General features: G+C 50.7%; 1 protein-coding gene across 7 annotated transcripts in view; it reads left to right on the forward strand.

Moving 5' to 3' along the window:
• Nucleotides 1-20,641, forward strand: part of ST3GAL3 (ST3 beta-galactoside alpha-2,3-sialyltransferase 3) — a 277,669-nt gene that overhangs the window by 138,329 nt on the left and 118,699 nt on the right. For all 7 annotated transcript variants that reach the window (XM_066597939.1, XM_066597938.1, XM_066597942.1 and 4 more), the window contains one exon: nt 19,531-19,573. In XM_066597939.1, the coding sequence (XP_066454036.1) occupies nt 19,531-19,573 (43 nt within the window). The remainder of the gene's footprint in view (nt 1-19,530; nt 19,574-20,641) is intronic.

The raw sequence follows: 20,641 nt of genomic DNA on the forward strand, positions 1-20,641 counted from the left end.
TCCTCCCACTATATAAGGCACTTGTCAGGCCTCACATGGAATACTGCGTACAATTCTGGACACCGGTGCTCAGGAGGGATGTTGCGGTACTGGAGGGGTTCAAAGAAGGGCAACTAAACTAATACATGGAATGACGGGACTGGAATACCCAGAGAGGCTATCCAAATTGGGTCTATTTACTCTAGAAAAAAGAAGGTTAAGAGGCGACCAAATAACTATGTATAAGTATATGAGGGGACAACACATGGATCTCTCCCGTGATCTGTTTACACCCAGGACCACGACGGTAACAAGAGGACATCCGCTACGATTAGAGGAAAGTAGGTTTCATCACCAACATAGAAGGGGATTCTTTACTGTAAGAGCAGTGAGATTATGGAACCCTCTGCCTGAGGACGTGGTGATGGCAAAATCCACAGAGGCGTTTAAAAGGGGACTTGATGTCTTTCTGGAGAAGAAGGATATTACAGGATATAAATCTTAGGTTAATTGTTAATCCGGGTATATAGGCAGGTAGGAACTATTAGGGGTTGATCCAAGGAACAGTCTGATTGCCATTAGGGAGTCGGGAAGGAATTTTTTCCCCGAAAGGGCTAATTGGTTTCTGGCCTTGGGGTTTTTTGCCTTCCTCTGGATCAACAAAGTAGGATAGACAGGCTGGACTAGATGGACAATGTCTTCATTCAGCCTTACATACTATGTTACTATGTATGAGGAATGGTTAAAGGATCTGGGAATGTTTAGCAGAAGAGAAGGCTGAGAGGAGACTTAATAGCGGTCTACAAATATCTGAAGGGCTGTCACAGTGCAGAGGGATCAGCCCTATTCTCATCTGCACAAGGAAAGACTAGAAGCAATGGGATGAGACTGAAAGGGAGGAGACACAGATTAGATATTAGACAGTGAGGGGGATCAATGAGTGGAACAGGTTACCACAGGAGCTGGAGAGTTCTCCTTCAATGGAAGTGTTCAAACAAAGGCTGGACAAATATCTGTCTGGGATTTAGTGAATTTTGCACTGAGCAGGGGGTCGGACCCGATGACCCCGGAGGACCCAATGACCCTGGAGGACCCGATGACCCTGAGGGACCCTTCCAACTCCACCATTCTAGGATTCTATGAAATCATTGGTTTCATAAGCTGCTTTTTTACTGACTCTCTCATCACGCGAAAATCGCACGATTTTCTCGCCCGTGTGAAACCACCCTGACGGCGATGCAAGCGGATCCTTAATTCTATAGGGAAAGTGAAAAACAGAGTTGAATGGTCAGTATAAACTTCAAAACAGGCTCTGACCGGCGGTACCATGGGGCGGTAGTGGCACCAATGATTGGTCCGTGTATCTCAGCCCGTCCGGTTCCTGGATCACCAGAGCTTTACCCGTGATACACAGGAAATAGTCTACATTGTTCTCGATTTTTGTATTTCCAAGAACGCCTTTTTTACAGCGATGTTTCCACTTCGGCCTCTGAAAGATGCTTTTCTTGGGATCTTTGAACTTGGAGGACTTCAGGGTCTTCTGTTGGTTAAACTGTATATTTCAATACTGGTATTCATTACATATGAAGTATGTGTGCCCCCGGGGAACGTCATCATCTCTGGATCTGTAGTGATGATCAAAGTGGCTGGTAGGGTTCATAATGGGCGCAGAACAACGGGCCCAGTGTGGGCGACGCCACTCATATAGCGGACGCAGTCACATGTGTCGCCAGCCGTTAATGACGCACAACTTGGATATTAATCACATAGAAAAAAGCAGATCTGCCGTAAGAAAGTGTTTGGTTATAGCTGGTAAAATGTCAGTATCAGCGGAAAATCCACAGAAATAACGGTGATATTAGATGACCCTGAAGGACCCCTGTATTAAAGAACCCATCTAGTAGCACGTTGAGCCTCCTTTGACCTTGAGAACTGCCAGAGTTTGTCGGGGTGTCCCAGCGTGTGCCAAGAAACCCTTCCCTGCTCCAGTACTGCACCTCAACCAGTAAGACAGGAAGGGGTCAGCGATTCATGCTGCTTGTGCCAAATTCTGACTTTCCAATTAGCACGGTGAAATCTGGATCCACCTAACAAGGTCCTGCTTTCCCGCTGCTCAGTGATACAGGTTTTGCGCTCTTTTGCCCGCTGGAGTCTTTCAGTTTCTCTTAGACACAATGGCGCTGGAGCTAGTTGTCTGCTGTTATATCCCATCCGTGCGGACGAACGGCGAGTTGTGCGTTCGGACACGTTAGTTGAAGCTCAAGCGTTGTATTCAGCTGACGGTGCAGCCTGTTGGTCAGAACGATTCCTGACATCCTCCTCCGACCCCTCTCAGCGATGAGTTGTTTCCGTCCGCAGGATTCCCTTTTGCTGGATGTTTTCCTCAATCGCGCCATTCTCTGTATACCCTCCACACCGTTACACGAGAACCCGCCCCACGGTTGGCAGTGAGCCCCCGGCTAGTCTAGCACCGATGACCCGGCCTCGTTCTTTAATAATAATGACACAATTGTATCATCTTCAGCTCGAGGCCAGGAGTGTGTGACTCCTAATCGCAGCACCCCTCCTTTATATACAATATAATGTTACAAAATGGTCAAAATGTTACAAGGTCGCAGAGTGGCAACACACTGACATGTAGCAGAGGAGCAAACGTTGTTGTAGTGCTCAGCGTTCAGCTCTGTATTTCATTTCTGGAGGAAAGGTTATGACACTCAGGCAGAGTCTGAGCATCATAGCCTAATTTAGCTGGCAGAGCCCGAGGCTATATTCAAGCCCCATCAGCACCCCCTGATCAAATTGCGGGGGGGTCCGATGGTGACAGAGGGAGCCACATCCCTCTGTCAGCCCTTTACATGCTGCGGTCGCACAGACCGTGGCATGTAAAGCTTTAAACAGCGGAGATCGGAGGTTTTCTCCGTTCTCCACTATAAGAGCTGGTACCCCGCTATCACCTGACAGGCGATCACCAGCTCTCCCTGCCACGGGGACCATCAGTCGGCTTCTGACCAGCTGGTGGCAACCTGTAAACAAAACAGTGCAGGAGTTTTAAAAAAGAAGCGGGAAGTTGTCGGCAGATCGGTTATATCTTCCAGCTTCTTTTTTTAAAATTCCTGCACTGTTTTTTTGTGGGACTGTGCAGGCGGTGTGTGTGCAGAACACTATGTTACAGCTTATGCCATGAAATGTTCCAGGCTCTATCACTATGGGCAGTGGAGCTAGTCCCGAAAATATTCTGGGCATGCCACTGAAGGGGTTAAGGCCCATTTAGACGAAACAATTATTGCTCAAGATTCTCCCAAAGCCGTCTTTTGAGCGATAAGCGTTGTGTCTAAACGCGCTGCCATTGTGCACTTTTCATGCACTGTTCATTCATTGCAGATTTTTAGCAAGCTATGACTCTTATCAGCACCGCATGCTGATTTTCTCACCTGGCGGCGCTGATAGCTTTCTTTCAGCTGGTATCCCGCTGGGATTTCTCAGCAGGATACCAGCTGAAAGCTCCAAGAACAAAGCAGCTGTTTGCATATACAAAGCAGCTGCTGTTCTTGGAGCTATCAGCAGTATCCCGCTCCGCCTTCATCTAACTGTTAAGTAGATAATTAGCTACTTAAGAGTTTATGCAAAGATGGTCGCTCAAAACTGTCACTTAAACTATCGTTTAAGCGATTTTCTGAGTGATCATCTTTCAGTGTAAATGGTGCTTTACACTCATTTTTCTGCTCTTTGCACCGTTTCACGTCTGTCAGCTCTGATTTTAGGGGGTTCTTCTTCATTGTTCTGTTGTTTTGCTGTTTGCAATCCACTATCAGTGGGGGAGGAGAGGGGCAAGCGTAGCATTCTGCCAGTAGTTCATGTCCTGCACTTCCTTGCCCTTACTATCCATGCTGCATTGTCTCTGGTCCTATCAAGAGGGAGTCATTATCTGAATGTCTGCTTTTGCAGGACGACCAAGCTTGTATGGACATTCTGGACAAATGTTTAGTAAACCCACCATAATGTGTGTAATGTGTGTACAGACACAAACTGCAATAACAGGGGAGGCAGAGACTGTGGTGATCCATATCAGTGCCTGCAGATCTGTCAGCCTGCAAGTGCACAGGAGCTGCCTGTGAAGATACCCCCTCCCCTTATTGCTATGAAAGGGTTTCTATGTCCTTGTTACTAGTGGCACAAATACAGCGGCCATCCATGCCCAAACTAAACTTGGATACAATGCTAAAGACAACCCAGTTCCCCTCCGTTGGGTGTCAAAGGCAATAAACGTGTTGGCCACATGACACCAAATGTCCTTCAGCCAAGTGCCTGGAAATGGCTTCAATAATGAGTGAGGTGTAAACAGTGGCGCCCCCTGTCTCTGGATTATGGAAAACAAAACTGTTGGAGCTGATGGTGCTTGTCGGACGATCAGACGCTCCTCTCTACTGGTGGTCTGTAGGGGGCATCCTGAGCCCGGTCACCTTGTGTGCCCCCATCCACTGGTCCCAACACCTCCTAACAGTCTGGTCAGATGCCCTCTCTACTGGTGGTCTGTAGGGGCGTCCTGAGCCCGGTCACTTTGTGTGCCCCCATCCAGTGGTCCCAACACCTCCTAATAGTCTGGTCAGACGCTCCCCTCTACTGGTGGTCTGTTGGGTGTCCTGAGCCTGGTCACCTTGTGTGCCCTCATACATCCATCGGTCCGAACACCTCCTAACAGTCTGGTCAGACGCTCCTCTCTACTGGTGGTCTGTAGGGGGTCCTGAGTCCAGTCACTGTGTGTGCCCCCATCCACTGGTCCCAACACCTCCTAACATTCTGGATCAGATGCTCCTCTCTACTGGTGGTCTGTAGGGGGCGTCCTGAGCCCGGTCTCCTTGTGTGCCCCCACAGATCCACTGGTCCCAACCCCTCCTAACAGTCTGGTCATATGCCCCTCTCTACTGGTGGTCTGTAGGGGGCGTCCTGAGCCCGGTCACCTTGTGTGCCCTCACACATCCACTGGTCCCAACACCTCCTAACAGTCTGGTCAGACACTCCTCTCTACTGGTGGTCTGTCGGGGGGTCCTGAGCCCGGTCACCTTGTGTCCCCTCACACATCCACTGGTCCCAACATCTAACAGTCTGGTCAGATGCTCCTCTCCCATCCCATCCTAATAATGCGCCCCTTTCTGGTAACGGGGTGAAATCTCTTCTCTGCGTCGTAGAGGCGTGTAGAGGTCAACAAGCTGCACACAAGTGGAAGAGCCTCTTATAGGCCAAGGGGGGAACCAGTTTTAGGACCCCCAGTGACCGTCCATCTAATCACCACAACTCCCATCATATCTGACTGAGATGGAACCGCAGGATGGGGTTCTGCAGCAAAACCACAACTTCTTCTGGGGGCGCAGGAGGGTTTTTCTGTAAATCAGACTTTTTCGGACGCGGTAATATCATTGTTTATTATTTTTTATATTCTTTAGATGAAAAGCGGCAAAAGGAGGTTTTTAAACTTTAAAATAAAATATGTTTCTTTTTTTGTGTCTTTTTTGCTTACAGACAGACGGAGCGCGCTACAAACACCAAGGAACATGACCAAAGCAAATGCGCCATTGTGGACTGTGATGCTGTATTTATACATGTCAGCTTCTTACGGACACATTTTGCTCAACTTTCGGAGATTGCATTAGTCATGAGCGTGGAGAAGGATGGCGGCGCGGCTGCTCTGTATTAGGAAGCATCATTAGACATTACACCAGTGATTAAGCAGCGCTGTCCGTGTAGATTTAGATTTGCCCATTGAAAATCTATAGATCCATGCGCGAGCCGCCGCCCGTCTTCTGTAGTCGCGGCAGGGATCTACAGGTCGGCCGCGGATTTCTGATGCTGTTTTTAAAGATGGAATCCACATGAAAAAAATCTGCATCAGATTTCACCGTCTGAACGCATCCTTACGGGGGGATCGCCGGCTATTTTAGCTGATGACCTATAAGGTGAGCGGTCTGCCCCGGGGGGCCGTACATCACAGGTGACTCTCACCCCGTGACAATACTTTATATATACCCAAAAATCGTACCATTCAAAACTAAAGCTCGTTATCCAAAAACAAGCCTCATATCGCCATGGCAACGGGAAATGGAAAAAGTTATTGCTTCTGAAAAGTGGAGATGAAAATCGCCAAAATCGTCTTGTCCTTTGGACCAAAATAGGCTGCGTCTCTAAGGGGTTAATTGCTGGGCTGCAGCGGAACTCCCAAGTTCAGCCCAGCAATTCTCACTACAGTCTGAGTGCTGGAGGCGGCTGCTGATAGTGACTGTGTCCTCCGTGCTTACGGATTTGGGCATGCCCATCAGTAGGGTCTTCTCTCCGGGGTCCGGCTCCGTGGGACACTCTCGTGCGGTCAGAACAGCGGATTATATCAGTGCCGCGCCCTCCAGGCCTCCTAGATGGAGCAGTAATGGCGTCCTCTCTTATGGAAAACATTTGTACTTCACGCGAGTGAGCGCGGTAGCGGGCCGTGAATCATCTACATGCGACTTACCCACAGATGTGAGGCATGATTAGTCTCCCGCATCGCGGTGCCGCGCAGTAAAGCATCGCTCGCGTGTATGACTCCAAAATAACGGGCTTCGTATTCGTGAGTCTCACAACGCACAAATCTTGCGCTATTGTCTTGCCCGTGTGAAGCTGTGGGTTTCGGTGAGATCTCCTGGCACGCGGCCGCTGATCCGGTGATGCAGCCTGAGTCACCGGCTCACCTTTCACTTAGTGAGATGCACTTCAACAATTACCCTGTGATTCACCCACTAATTAGTTGTGGTTGAGCCGCGTCACACGCAGCGGGGAAGGGACAGGAAACCCTCTGGGAGCCTGCAGCGCCCTCCACACCGTCCTGCCCAGAAGCTGCAGACCGACACACATTGGAGGTTTTCACGAAGTTCGCTTCTTCAGGGTTTTTAAATCTTTTAGTGTTGCTATGGTAACTGAAGTACGATTATAAACATGTCATTATTTATATATCAGGCTGCATGTCCACGGGCAAATCACGCCGTCTGAAGATTATCATAGCGCAGCCGCGGCGTCCACGAGCGGCGAATCATAGCGAATCTCTGCTTACAGGATGCAAATCGCAGCACACAGCGATCGGCCGCGATTCTCAGCGGTGAGCCTGTCTGTTACAAGCGTCAGCCGTCTCCTGCTCCCCGGCGGCAGCTCTCGCAGCGGAGATCTAACGTGGGATATCGCTACGCCCGTGGACGGGCGGCCTGAATGACCCGGTAGAAGGATTGTGCGGTAAAGTAGCAATATCTTTTGCAGATGATACAAAACTGTGAAGTAATTAACCCACGAGAGGCCAGAATGCCGCTACATATAGATCTGGATGCGTTGGGGGCAGAAAAGTGTCAGCTGAGGGGTAACACTGATACATGTGCGGTTCTGCACGCAGGCGGGAGATACATGTCACATTACATACTAATGGGAAACCACTGGGGACCCCGACATGGAGAAGGACTTGGGGGGATTATAATTGTAAGCTTAACTGGAGCAACCAGTGTCAGGCAGCTGCTGCCAAGGCAGATAGGATCATGGAGGCATCAGAAGAGGTCTCGGGGCGCATGACGAGGACATTGTTCTTCCTCCTTACAAGTCACTGGTCAGACCACACAGTTTGGGCACCGGTACTCAAGAAGGTCCTAAGCCCTTACCGAATATCCAATCCTGAGTGTAACTGCAGTCAACAAATCCTCCAGAAACAGCTGAGATCCGATAATGCAGGTATATACAATGTGGGATCAATAATGTAATGTATGTAGACAGTGACAGCAGAATACTGAGCGCAGCTCTGGAGTATAATACAGGATGTAACTCAGGAGCAGTACAGGATAAGTAATGTATGTACACAGTGACTCCACCAGCAGAATAGTGAGTGCAGCTCTGGAGTATAATACAGGATGTAACTCAGGGTCAGTACAGGATAAGTAATGTATGTACACAGTGACTCCACTAGCAGAATAGTGAGTGCAACTCTGGGGTATAATACAGGATGTAACTCAGGGTCAGTGCAGGATAAGTAATGTATGTACATAGTGACTCCACCAGCAGAATAGTGAGTGCATCTCTGGAGAAGGGTGGGTGTGTGAGAGCTCTGCAGGATCCAGGGTGTGGTCAGCAGTGAGAGGAATCTTACCCAGCCAAGGTTACAGGTGCTGGGCTTGCTCCAGCCATGGAGTCCCGGACCTCCTCCCTCTGGCTTCGGTCAGGGGGAGGGAGGACTGCACCCCAGGAGGGGAGAAGATCAGGTCAGAGTGGCAGCAATGTCACCCTGACTCCCCTGGAGGAGCCCAAGATGACTCGGAGCCAGAGGAAGAGAGTGGAGGACCATGCTGAAAAACAACGTACGCAGGCAAGTTGGGCTGATCGCAGGGAGGGCGAGTCAGTAACGGATGTGGCAACCCGTATCGCCAAATATATGAAGGACTATGGACATGTCGGGAGGCAGCTGAATAAATATACGCAGGAGCTGCACGCTGCCCGACATGATGCGAAGCGGGCAAAATCCCGTACCAGGAAACTGGCCATATCACGGCAGATTGAAGCCTGTGAGGAGGCCATTGAGTTTTATGCGGAGGAGAGGGAAAGGATCCTGGAAAGAAGTGGGCCTTTCAAAGAGAAACTGCTAAATGATGAGAGGTTTAGCAAAATGGCGTCTGTGAGCAGCGGTGCTATTAAAGAGCGCTCTGCCAGGCACTCCAGCAGCAGCAGCTCGGTGGAATCCGATGCTGCTCAGGATGGTCGAGCTGGGTGCTCTGGAGAGCAGCAATCAGCACTGCCAGGTGGGACTACAGGGCCCAGCATCCCAGCTGAACAGGTCAGCCTGCCCTCCACGTCGGGCGAGTCAGATTCAGAGGACACAGATGACAGCTGCAGCAGTAGTGGAGAGGGGGCGCTGATAATGCGGCAGATACAGCTGCAAGAGTCCCCAGAGAGGCTGCAGTCTTGCTATTTCGGGAATGATTTACCCCCGGAGACCTCAAGCAAAAAGAGGAGGAAAAAGGAAAAAACGTATATTGAAGAAAAGTTTGTTTATGTCACCAAGCACTCTGGTTTGGCTGCAAAGTCAAACCAGGGTGGTAACCCTGAGCTCCTAGTCCCGGGCTCTGTGGTGGGTCCGGTGCAGGGGACTGGGGAAGAGAGGGTTAATGCGGCCCAAAACTCCAAGCCCGCTTGTGCTAGTAGTGGGAATGGAGGAGTAAAGGAGGTGGAGAAGAGCATTGGGAAAGCGAAGAGTCGCGGCCAGTCCAGAGGTGCTGGCGCTGTTGGTCACGTCCCAGTGGGAGGGGGGCGTGATCCGGCACCAGGTCCCACCGGTGGTGGCTTAGCTGTCCCCCCTGTGTCCCTAAAGCGCCTTTCCGGTGCGGAGGGGGCGCAGGGGGTGGTGGCTGGGTCTGCCGATCCTCCCACACATGGTAAAGATCCTGCAAGGAAAGTTGGAGGAACTACAACTCCTAGAGTGGCTAAGGTGGGCGGAGCTACAGCCACCAATGTCCAGAGAAATGTTGAAGTGCATCTTCAGCCACCCACCGGCAGTGCCATGGACTTTCCCTCAGGGCATAAAGGGAAAGTTAATGGTAAAGATTACATGGGTCCTGGTCCAGCAGCGAATGGAGAAGTGAGTGAGGTAATGGATGCAGCTGTTGGTACCCCTGCTGCCCCTGTTCCTGCTGCCCCTGTTCCTGCAGGAACAGCTGTCCCCGGTTCCCCGACAAGTATGCCACCTTGTGTACGGGTGGGTGGGGCTTCGGAGGGTAGTCAGGGCGTGGGTCAGGATCCAGTCGCCCCTCCAGCGGCGACAACATCTGGTAGAAGTTATGCCAGTGTCGCCGCTGGAGGGAGGGGAGAGGCGTCCTCCTTGTCTTTGGGCTCTGGGGACGGCGTTTTGCAACAGCGCCTCCTGGAGGCCTTGAGGAGGGGGGAGAGCTCGATGAATGTAGGGGGCAGAGTTGTGGATTTGTCTCTCTGGGTGGAGAGACATGGTCTTGGTGCCTTCCGAGAACAAAGGGGGGAGACTGTCTGGTCCCTGCCGACAACCGGGCAGGACATTGGCCGTAGGAATGTGGCTCGTCTTCAGTGGAGAGGCAATGACGCGTGCCCATCCAGGAGTAAGGTGGTGGAGCTTCTGCTGAAGATGGGTTTCAGGGCAAATGACATCTATGCCCTGATCCATCCTCATGGCACGTCTGAGTTCGACATCAGCTTTGCTCGCCCGGAGGGCCTGGAGCTCTTCTGGGGGAATTATGAGCTGATGAAGGACGAGCCCGGCTGGCGCGGTTTCGCTGCACAAGTGGTAACCCGCCAGACTGGAGTAAAGAGAGTGACCATTTTGACTCGTAACGAGTCCCTCTCTTGTTATGATATCATGACTTGGATAAGTCGGTACGGAGAGGTGGTGGATATGCCCAATAAGAACCGGGACGAACACGGCATCTGGTCCGGAGCCTGGACGTTTATGGTAAAACTTAAGCGTTCAGGGAATTCGGTGGCCCACATACCATCCGCGGCCTTCCTTGGCAGGGATCGTATCTTGGCCTTCTACCAGGGGCAGCCGAAGCTCTGTCACAAGTGCGGCGACCCCACACATTTGAGTGCAGCCTGTAACGTCATCAAGTGCGCTCTGTGTGGCGAGGTAGGTCATCTTGCGGCATCTTGTGCAGAGATTAGGTGTCACCTGTGTGGTGACCTCGGTCACCCATTCAGTCGCTGTCCGCGCTCTTTCGCCAATGCGGTAATGGCCCCAGCGGAGGAGAGCCGTGAGGTTGCTTCTGCAGGGGAGGGGACCAGCAGAGGCGATGGAGCCCAGGAGCCAAGGAAGAACAAACATGCTGGGGCAGCCAAGCTAAGGCGCCAAGAGAAGCGCGGAAGGGGCAGGGAGCTGGTAGAAACCCAGGTGGCAGGTGGGTCAATGCTGGCCCCTGCTCCGGACGCAAATCATGTGGCTGAGGCTCCAGGGGACAGGGAGCTGGATGAGGAGGTCAGGAGGATCCAAAGGGAAGAGGATGCCACTTATTCAGATTCTTCCCACTATGAAAGTGTGGGTGAGGGCAAGGATGAGTGGCAAAAGAAAAAGCGCAAGCAGGGCTCCAAGAAAATGAAAAAAAGGGAAGGGAAATCTTCCCCTGCAACGGGCCAGGTGCAGGAAGGCAATCCAAACTCTCCTCTTGTTGGGCTCTCCAACAGGTACCAAGCTCTCTCGTCCTCGGAGGGAGAGGTGCCTAGGACAAGCGTGAGGCCTACAGGGGGTGCTGAGCCTTCCTCTTGTGGGGGTTTGGTGACATCCAGGGGGAGGGCTGGCCCAGAGCCCAGTGGCAAGGAGGACGAGGTTGAGGAGCCCCTTGCCATGGACCTTTCAGTGTCCAAGAAACGTGGCAAGGGGTCATCCTCAGACCCTGATGAGAAGGGGGGTGGGAAGAAGAAAGCCATCTAACTCAATCACCAATGATGGCGGCACCCGCTCCGTTGACGCTGGCATCCATTAATGTTGCCAGCATTAAGTCTGATATGGCTAGATTTGCGGCCTTTGATTTTCTCGGCCGCGTTGAAGCCGACATTTTGTTTTTGCAAGAGACCAGGCTGCCAAATTTGGCAGCTGTGCACAAGGCAAGGAGGGAATGGAGGTCTGGTCCATCTTATTGGTCTCTTGCGGCCGAGCCATATAGCGGAGTGGCGGTACTTTTTACCGCAGCAGTTGAATGCCGACGGGTTATTGAGTTAGAAATAGGGAGGTGCCTGATCCTGGATGTTCTCATGAAGGGACAAGAGCTTCGGCTAATCAACATCTATGGTCCCCAAACCAAGCGGGACCGCAAGGATCTCTTTATGAGGATCAAGCCGTACCTTTTTACCAGTCGGCAGGTGATCTTTGGGGGTGACTTTAACGCAGTCACGAGGACCCGTGACAGGGGAGGCTCCCTAGGCAAGCTGACTTATGATAGCGTCGCGCTTAATAGCATAGCTAGCGAAGCTCGCCTGGTGGATGTCCACATCCGGCACACCCCAGGCCACTCGGGTTTCACCTATTATAGAGGCGAGTGCAGGTCTAGAATAGATAGGTTTTATTTGAAGGAGGAAGCCATCTCTTCACCAGTTTCTGTTGTTGAGGTGGAATTCTCCGACCACTGTCTGATTTTGTTTTCCCTGAATGTTGCAGAGACCCCCCGGATGGGTAGAGGCTTATGGAGGCTGAATTCATCACTCCTGGAGGAAGCAGAGATAAGACAGTCCTTTGAGGATTTTCTGCAGAGCCAGGTACCATTACTGGATCTTTGTAGCAGTAAGTCAGAGTGGTGGGAGATGTTCAAGATCAGGGCTGCGAGGTTCTTCCGCCAGCTCTCTAGCCTCAGGAGCCTGAGTAAGTATCGTCTTTATCAGGGCCTGAGGAGGAAACTCGAACATCTCGTCTCGACTGGAGGTAGCCGCGAGGAGATCTCCAGAGTGAAGTCTTTGCTCAAAGGGTGCCAGTATAATAGGCACGCATCTTTGGTTTTTGAGAGGGACTTCGGGAAGTACCACTCACCTGACCCTTACAGAAACTGCAAGATGTCAGTGAATCGTAAAGTTGTCACTGGACTGATCGACGGTACGGGATCTCTGAACAGGTCCAGATCAGGGATTCTGGAAGTCATCAGATCCTTCTACTCGCACCTTTTGAGGAAGAGGGATCTAGATCGAGATGTGATGTCGGCTTTCCTGGCTGAAGCTGTTCCTGAGCCAGGGGATGACCTCTCCCTTAATGTTTTGACAGAGGAGATCAACATAGAGGAAGTTAAACTGGCGATTGATGGGCTTGCGCTCAAAAAATCGCCAGGACCGGATGGCTTAACATCTGAGTACTATAAGACCTTTAAGGACCTCTTGAGTCCCCTCTTGACTGAGGTTTTCAATGAGTGTCTTTCCTCGGACACTCTCCCAAAGTCAATGAGGAGGTCGGCTTTGATCCTTCTGTCAAAGGGTAAAGACTCGAGCCGTATTGAGAACTGGCGTCCCATAGCGCTTCTCAATACGGACAGGAAGGTTCTGGCAAAAGTGCTGTTTAATCGGCTGGTCAAGTTTGCACCCCGGCTCCTCTCGGGCGCCCAGCATTGCTCTGTTCCAGGCCGTAGCACCTTTAGTGCTGTTCTAGGTGTCCGGGAGGCAGTGGAGCAGGGTAGGGCTGGTCACTGGGAGGGGTACCTGCTGTCCTTGGATCAGGCCAAAGCGTTTGATCGGGTTAATCACGAGTACCTCTGGTCTGTTCTTCTGAGATATGGCCTGCCAGTGGGGTTTGTCAATTGGCTCAAGACATTGTACGTGGGGGCTGAGACTTTCCCGCTAGTGAACGGTTGGGTCGGCCACCCATTTGAGGTTGGGTCTGGCGTCCGTCAGGGTTGTCCTCTGAGCCCCTTGCTGTATGTGTTTGCCATTGATCCTTTCCTTAGGATGATTGATGGTGGGCCTATGGCGGGGGTCGGGATGGATCGGGCGGTGCCGGAAGCCGCCCTCAGGGTGGCAGCGTACGCTGATGACGTCACCGTCTTTGTGTCCTCGAGGGGGGAGGCAGAGTACGTGATGGCAGAGGTGGATCGCTACTCGGAAGCATCCGGGTCCGGCATCAACTGGGATAAGTGCGAAAGTCTCTGGTTAGGAAGGGGAGATCCTACATTTAGTCTCCCGGACACCCTTCCAGTGCCCCAGGACTCGGCTAAAGTTCTCGGCATCAAATTCGGCCGGGGAGATTACCCCATGCAAAATTGGGTGGTCAGGCTCGATGGTGCCACTCAGAAGGTGGCCCAGTGGAAGGGTTGGTCTTTGACCCTTCGGGAAAGGGTTAACCTGATCAAAACATACCTGCTCCCTTTATTCATCTACCTGGGCAGCGTATGCATTTTGCCAGAACCTCTCTGGACCCGGGTCTACAACCTGTTCTTCCTAATGTTGTGGGGGAACAGGTTGAACCTAATTAGGAGAGATGTCACATATCGCACGAGGAGACTAGGGGGGTTATCTATGGTCAACCCCGTGGTGTTTCTCGTAAACACCTTTGTTAAGATCAATATAGGCAACCTCTGGCAAGAGAGGGCTCCTCCGTGGGTATTCTCCTGTTGGGGATGGCTTCGGCCTTTCTTCCAGGAATGGGAGACAGGAGGGCGAGTGAAGGATCTTCGCACGCCGCACGGGCATCTTCCGGCTTACGCTACTGTGGTTCTGAAGATGATACGTCGGTGGGGTCTGGGGATGTGGGAGATCAGAACTCTGTCGAGGAAACTCCTCGATAAGAGGGTTCTGTTGACCCATTTCCAGAAGCCCCTGGCGCTCAAGGACTGCCCAAGTCGGGACCTGGAGGGAGGGTTACGTTTATTGAATTCTGACAGGATCCCCTTGAAGTTTTGGGACTTGACTTGGCGCTGTTTCCACGGGAGACTGTATGTAAGGGGCAACTTGAAGAGCAGGCCACTGGTGGATAGGGGTTGCCCCCGCCAGGAGTGCAGCAGCGTACTGGAAAGCATGGAGCATTTCCTGCTTCAGTGTCCCTTTAATACAGAGGTGTACAAACGGGTGGGAGCCTCCATTGGTTGGCCCAGGTTGGCACGCCTCTCGTATGCGGAATGGGTCTATGGGGCATTCGGGGACCTTGGTCGCAGGGACCGGTGCACTTTATTCTTAGTCAGCCTAGTGGTTAGGTTTCACATTTGGAACGCACGGTGTCTAGTTTCGACGGAAGAGAAAATCCTCCCCGTGGATGAGGTGAATAGAAACATCCTGGGTGACCTGGTGAAGGTGCGCTCTCTGGATTATGAGAGGTTGGGCACGACTAAGGCCTCTCTCCTATGGAGAGGGTTTGTATTTCGTTAGGGACAGTCTTCTTATTGATAGGGTCTTTGTAGGGACAGAATAGGGAGAGGTAGGGACAGTTTCTCTGAGGGTAAGTTTTAGGGAAGGAGTAGGGACATTGTAGGGACAGATTAACTATAGGGATAGTTTTTCTCTATTTGGTCGGTGCCCGGCTTATCATATCCAGTCCTGGTGGAGGGCTGAGTGTGACACTAGTAGAGTTTTTGTTTTCGGTCAAAGATAAAGTATGTACGGCTGCAGGTAACTGAACCTTAGGCTTTCGGGTATTAATGTGTAGTGTTGGTTTGTAGTTGTATAGTATAAGAGATGTTATATGTTATGTTATGTTATGTTTTGTTTTGTATATAGGGTGAGGGGTTATAGATAGGTTGGGTGGGGGTTTATTGGGGGGAGGGGGGGGGGGATTTATGCCTCAGCCGTAGCTTGACACGTCCCGGACAATGAACACTGGGCACGGACTGTTGGTGCGGGCGTGGCCCTCAGGCTGCGGCGGGCAGGGTGTGTGTATGCGGTGCAGCTCGGCTCGTCCTGGACATAGACATTGAGCACGGACTTGGGATGCAGGCGTGGCTCCCAGGCTGCACCGTAGGGGGTTGTTTGGGGTGTGTGGTGGTTTGGTCTGGATATAGGGTTAGTTTAGGATTATGTAAGGTTTTATTTTTTAGGTGGTGGGCATTAAAAAAAAAAAAAAAAAAAAAAAAAAAAATTAAAAAATTTATAAAAAAAAAAAAAAAAAACTTGCAAAAAATATATAAAAAAAAAAAAAAAAAAAAGGTATTGGGTTGTTCTTATTGTTACTACTTTTGTTATTTGCATTATTGTTATTATATAATTGCTTTGGTTATTAGTCGCTTTCTTTCTTCTTTTTTTGGGATTTCAGGCTGGATCCTGTGAGCTAGGGATGTTTTCTTACATGTGGGTATATTGTTATATGTAGTATGTAGTGTATATGTATTGGTGAGGATGAGTGAGTGTAGTTTGGAGTGCAGGTTGGTGTAGTGTGCGGTGTGTATTATTTGGACCAGATGGACCTTTTTGCTTTTGTCTCCTTTGTCCTGCAGTAAGGCAAAGTACAGATAATATAAGTGATGATTTGGTTTTGTTTTATGTTTGTCTTATGCCAAGTGAGCGATATTTATGTTCTGTTTATTGTTATGTTTTTCACTTTTATAATAAAAAGATCTACAGGATGTAACTCAGGGTGGCCCCCGTGGTAATAGTGACATCCCCCAGAGCAGCCCCCAGTATAATAGTGACATACCAGAGAGCAGCCCATAGAAGTCTATGGGGGAGGAGGAAGGATTGGCTCTGGGGGTGACAGAGGCAGAGAGACTCAGAAGTGGCTACATTTTCTCTCCCGCCCCAGTGTTGGATTCACATCTGCACTGCTCAGTACTGCTGTATAATGTCCTCCATGCTGCTGCTGCTTTTAATAAGTAGTTGCTGTTTTTTTCATACTCCGTGGCCAATACGACTCTGAGTAAGGTTGTTTCCGTTGTGATATAGGACAATTAGCTCTAACGCATCAATCAAGAGATAACGTAATTTTACCAATTTTGCAGATAGTGGTGATTAAAAATCTCCTGTTTTGTGTATACATTTCCTATGCAGATCTGTATTTCTGTCAAGCGTATCCCTCCTGGCGGCTGCAGCTGCCATGCTGCTCACACCGGGTCTGGCATCTGCTCGTGCTCTGACAGGGCACACACGTGCTTCCACCCATCGTCTTAAAGGGCCAGTACACACCAAACATACTCCCCTGCCTGTGTCATATCATCTATGGCTACACGAGGCGTCCTCGTCGTCTGCGGGGGGCCGGAGTATTGTGGTTGTGTTGGTGAGGACAAGAATGGGACAACATTCCTCTCCCAAAACTCCAGCAGTTGGTCTGCTCACTCCCAGGAGAGGGGATGTGACACAACGGTAGACACGGCTCCGCCCAACTTCCGTGTTGGACTCCGCTGTGATATTCCGCTGGCGGAGTTGGACACGGCCGTGGGCATGAGGATTAATTTGGTTGATGAGATTTCCAAATCTCTTGGGGTTGCGCTGTCTGTACATAATATCTAACGCCGTGATTCCAATGGGGATTCCCATGTCCCTCCATTGTGGTAACGGGGAAACCGAATCCCAGCTGGGAACGGTTCTGTCCTATGACAGGTCTGCCTGGCCGGTATTTTCCCAGACGCTGGAGTCACTATTGCCGACGTGACGAAAGCCCAAGTTGTATCGTTCAGCGTCTCACATATTATGTAAGCGTGTCGGATCAGGAAATACATGAATGTGATCTACAGAATTTCACAACAGGAACCTTTATTAGGTGGTGATGCAAGAGCAGCGACATGCTGGGGTTTTCCCTGCCGCGTCCTCCCGCAGCTCATCTCACCCGGCCCGCAGGGATGAACTTCACTCCTTATTGGCAGGCGGCTGCGCGCTCCGGGAGTGATGATACTTTATGGCAGGGGGTCAGACTCGCTGTCACAGAGGGCCGCATCAGCCTGAGACGCCGTCACACCGGCGAGACGCACAAAAATACAACCCATTACTTACAAAGCGATGGTACGAGACGGAAAATCGCAGCGCGTCCTGTTTTCATGCAAGTATCACACATTTGCGCATCCCCAGAGCGCACGGACGGACGGGGTGCGCTGCAATCGCCTCAAGCCCTTTCACATCAGCGCATTTCTGGAATGAATAGGGATTCTTTGCACGCACACCGCCATGTTTTGCTGTACGCGTTGCACCTGCAAAGCGCGTTCATTGGAGCGCAGCAAACATAGATGCACTGATTGAAATGGCTAATTAGTCTAATGAGCTCCAGATGTGTTCTTTTGCCTGCACTACTCCGCAGTGTTTCACGCATCTCCTAGTGTTTGCTGCCGGCCTTTGTGCCGCCCATCGACTTCTGTGGGCACTTTGGGTGTGCAAATGCGCAGAAACATTGAGCATCCTGCTTTTTTCTTGCGAGTCTGAAATGCGCAGTAATTTACGTGAACGAAGCCATTCATATCAACGTGTTCTCTTTAACGCGTATTGTTTGTGAAGAGGCCTCAGAGTCGCCTTCAAGGGGACGCTTGGAATTCTTATTTTCCCACATCCTAAATCCTTAAGTCCCTTGTAACCTTCTGATGCGTCAGATTTGGGGTAATGCGCACGGATGATATAAACTGGCATCAGATAGCGATTGGCCACGATGTGCCGCACCCCACGCATACAAGTACGGCCTCGCCTGGGAGTCGGACCAGAACAGGACACGCCGCGCTCTGCTCACTGCGTGAATACATCCATTCCAATGACTGAACACGCCGTGCGAAAATCTGACGGAAAATTAGTTTGTGCGCATGAAGCCTTACGGCATGCAGAGCGGCCTCTTGTGTGAGCGGAAGAACCGCATGCCGTTGGGTTTGCCGCACACATCTGCAGATGATGCTGACCGGCTGCGGGCGGCTGTGCTCCGTTCCTCCGGCACCTGTCAGGCTGGCACAATCGCTGCCCGATCCTTCCCTTTCAGGGACTTGCAGCGCCACGGTTGACTGTTATTAAGTGGCGGCACTGAAGAGTTTGCTTGCCCCCTCCCGTATTGCCAGCTCTGCTTGCGAGGCACATAAATGGCGCGGCGGATTCACCCCGTGGGCCTTGTGTCTGACAGTATCTTCTCTCTGAGCATTCTTTCCCCCGCAGTGTAGATCTACATCCATCATCTAGTTATTACATCCATAGATGTCAATCTGCGGGATCAGCCGCGCCGCACTTTCCCACACTCCGCTGGCCGCTTGCATCGGTGGCCCCTCGGCACGTATATCTTGTAATCCCTCCAGGTCGGGGGGCTCGGGAGGTATGGGCATTCTATAGAACATACAGATTCCTCACGGTCATGTGAAATGTTCGCTACGTGAATGATGGCTAACGTTATCCTTATGTAAATAATAGGCAGCCATCTTTCCCAGAAGAGGCTAATGAGGGGGCAGCGGAGAGGAGGGGCTCGTCTGGTACTCTTGGGTCTCTGTGCCCTAGGCTACGAGGAACAGCAGGTTATCGAAACATCGCAGTTCATGTGCCATTGGGTGGCGCAGTGGTTGGCACCGCTTCTTCCAGGTCGTCGCACGTTTATCTAAGGCTGCATATTGGTCCGAGAATCCTGCGCTGATGTACTTGTAAACCTGCGGTTTTCTACGCAAGTGTGATGCATTTTGCAAGAATAAAGTATAGCATGGCGGCGCAGGCGGTATCACGCGCGTGGAAATTACATGTTGTTTTTCATTAGGAAAATAATAAAAAGGTCGCCTCGCGCTCGTATTTACCTGCAATTTTTTTTATCCCATAAAGAATATTGGGCAATTCTTAAACAGAATCTGCATCAATTCCGCTGCCGGCGAATGAGAACACGGAAAACACGAGCGCCAGATTTTATGATCCAAACTAGTTTTTTTATTGACGTAGATTCCGCAGATCGGCTTCTTGGGACTTTACTGGCGAACCCACCTGTGTGGCAGAAAGCCGAGTCCCGGCAGCAGAGCTTCACCTGCATCATCCTGTAAAGTCTGCGGCGGCTGCAGATCAGCGCTGCGAGAGCAAACCGCAATCATACCAGATTCACTAGAACTGATTGGTGACAGGATGCTCCCCCAATGATGTCACTTCCTGTTCCCATCCACAGGTTATGATGTCATAGATGAGTTCTAACCAATCACCGCTTCTCTCTTTCAGAATATGATCGGCTCGGATTTCTACTAAAATTGGATTCTAAGCTGTAAGTAAAATGGTTCTTTGTTTCTCACTTTGTATGTGATCATATGCATAAATCAGTAGTGTCTGTGATTATATGAAACTTTGATACAACTTATTAGGGGAAACTGCTTCACCAAACAATTAAAGGGATTTTCCAGGACTTAAAGGGGTTGTCCAGTTACTGGATACCCATGATTCAATAGCACTGCCAGCAATAAACTGAAGGATACTTACTGTTCCATGGCTGCTGGGATCCGGCCCTGCACCCCGCTGCGGTCCTGGTGATTGTTGTGACAGATGATGTCACAGGAAGTCAGGTGACTGCCCCAACCAATGAGAAGCCGCAGCGTCACCGCTCGTTCTCCTGGCTTCAGCGCTCACATCCTGAATGCCATGATGCCAGGAGTTCAGCACCATGGCGCTGACTTAAAAATAGTTAAAAGGGCTTAAAACTTATAAAGATTGAATATTCCACAATCCTGGTGACTCCCCGCTGGTCATTGCGCATGTGACCTTTCATTCAATCACAGGCTTCAGCAGTGATTTTTCTATGGTCCCTGGAGCCTGTGATTGGCTGAGAGGTCACATGCACAATGACCAGCACGTGACTGTCCGCCGCTTCTTCCAGGTTCTATACGTTGGGCACCAGGGCTGCAGTGCTGGACAGGAGCCACCGAGATCGTCTAGTATTCAACTCTTTATTAATTTTAAGTCCTTTTAACTTTTTTTATGTCCTGGAAAAGCCCTTTTGTCTGCAATAATAAAGTACATAGAAAATAGAGGGGGATGCAGCTACAGTGTATCTCTATGAGTCTGCATGCTGTGAGAGGGGAGGGAGAGCAGCTGGGCAGGATATCCGATTGGCTCACAGGATGCAGTGCAGCTCTGACCTCACACTTGGAAGAACTCCATCAACTAGCCTGCATAAGGCAGAATAAATGTGCATTTACAGAAACCACTGAAACTGTGTAATCAGAAGCTGCCATGGCGGTCCAGTCTGGATGGAAAGAGAACAAGTCTGATCACGGGTGACATCTTCTTCGATTGGAGTTAGACTCTTTCCTTTTCTTCTCGATGCAGTCCACACCAC

Source organism: Eleutherodactylus coqui, chromosome 3 (genome assembly GCF_035609145.1).
Source record: "Eleutherodactylus coqui strain aEleCoq1 chromosome 3, aEleCoq1.hap1, whole genome shotgun sequence".
Lineage (NCBI taxonomy): Eukaryota > Metazoa > Chordata > Amphibia > Anura > Eleutherodactylidae > Eleutherodactylus > Eleutherodactylus coqui.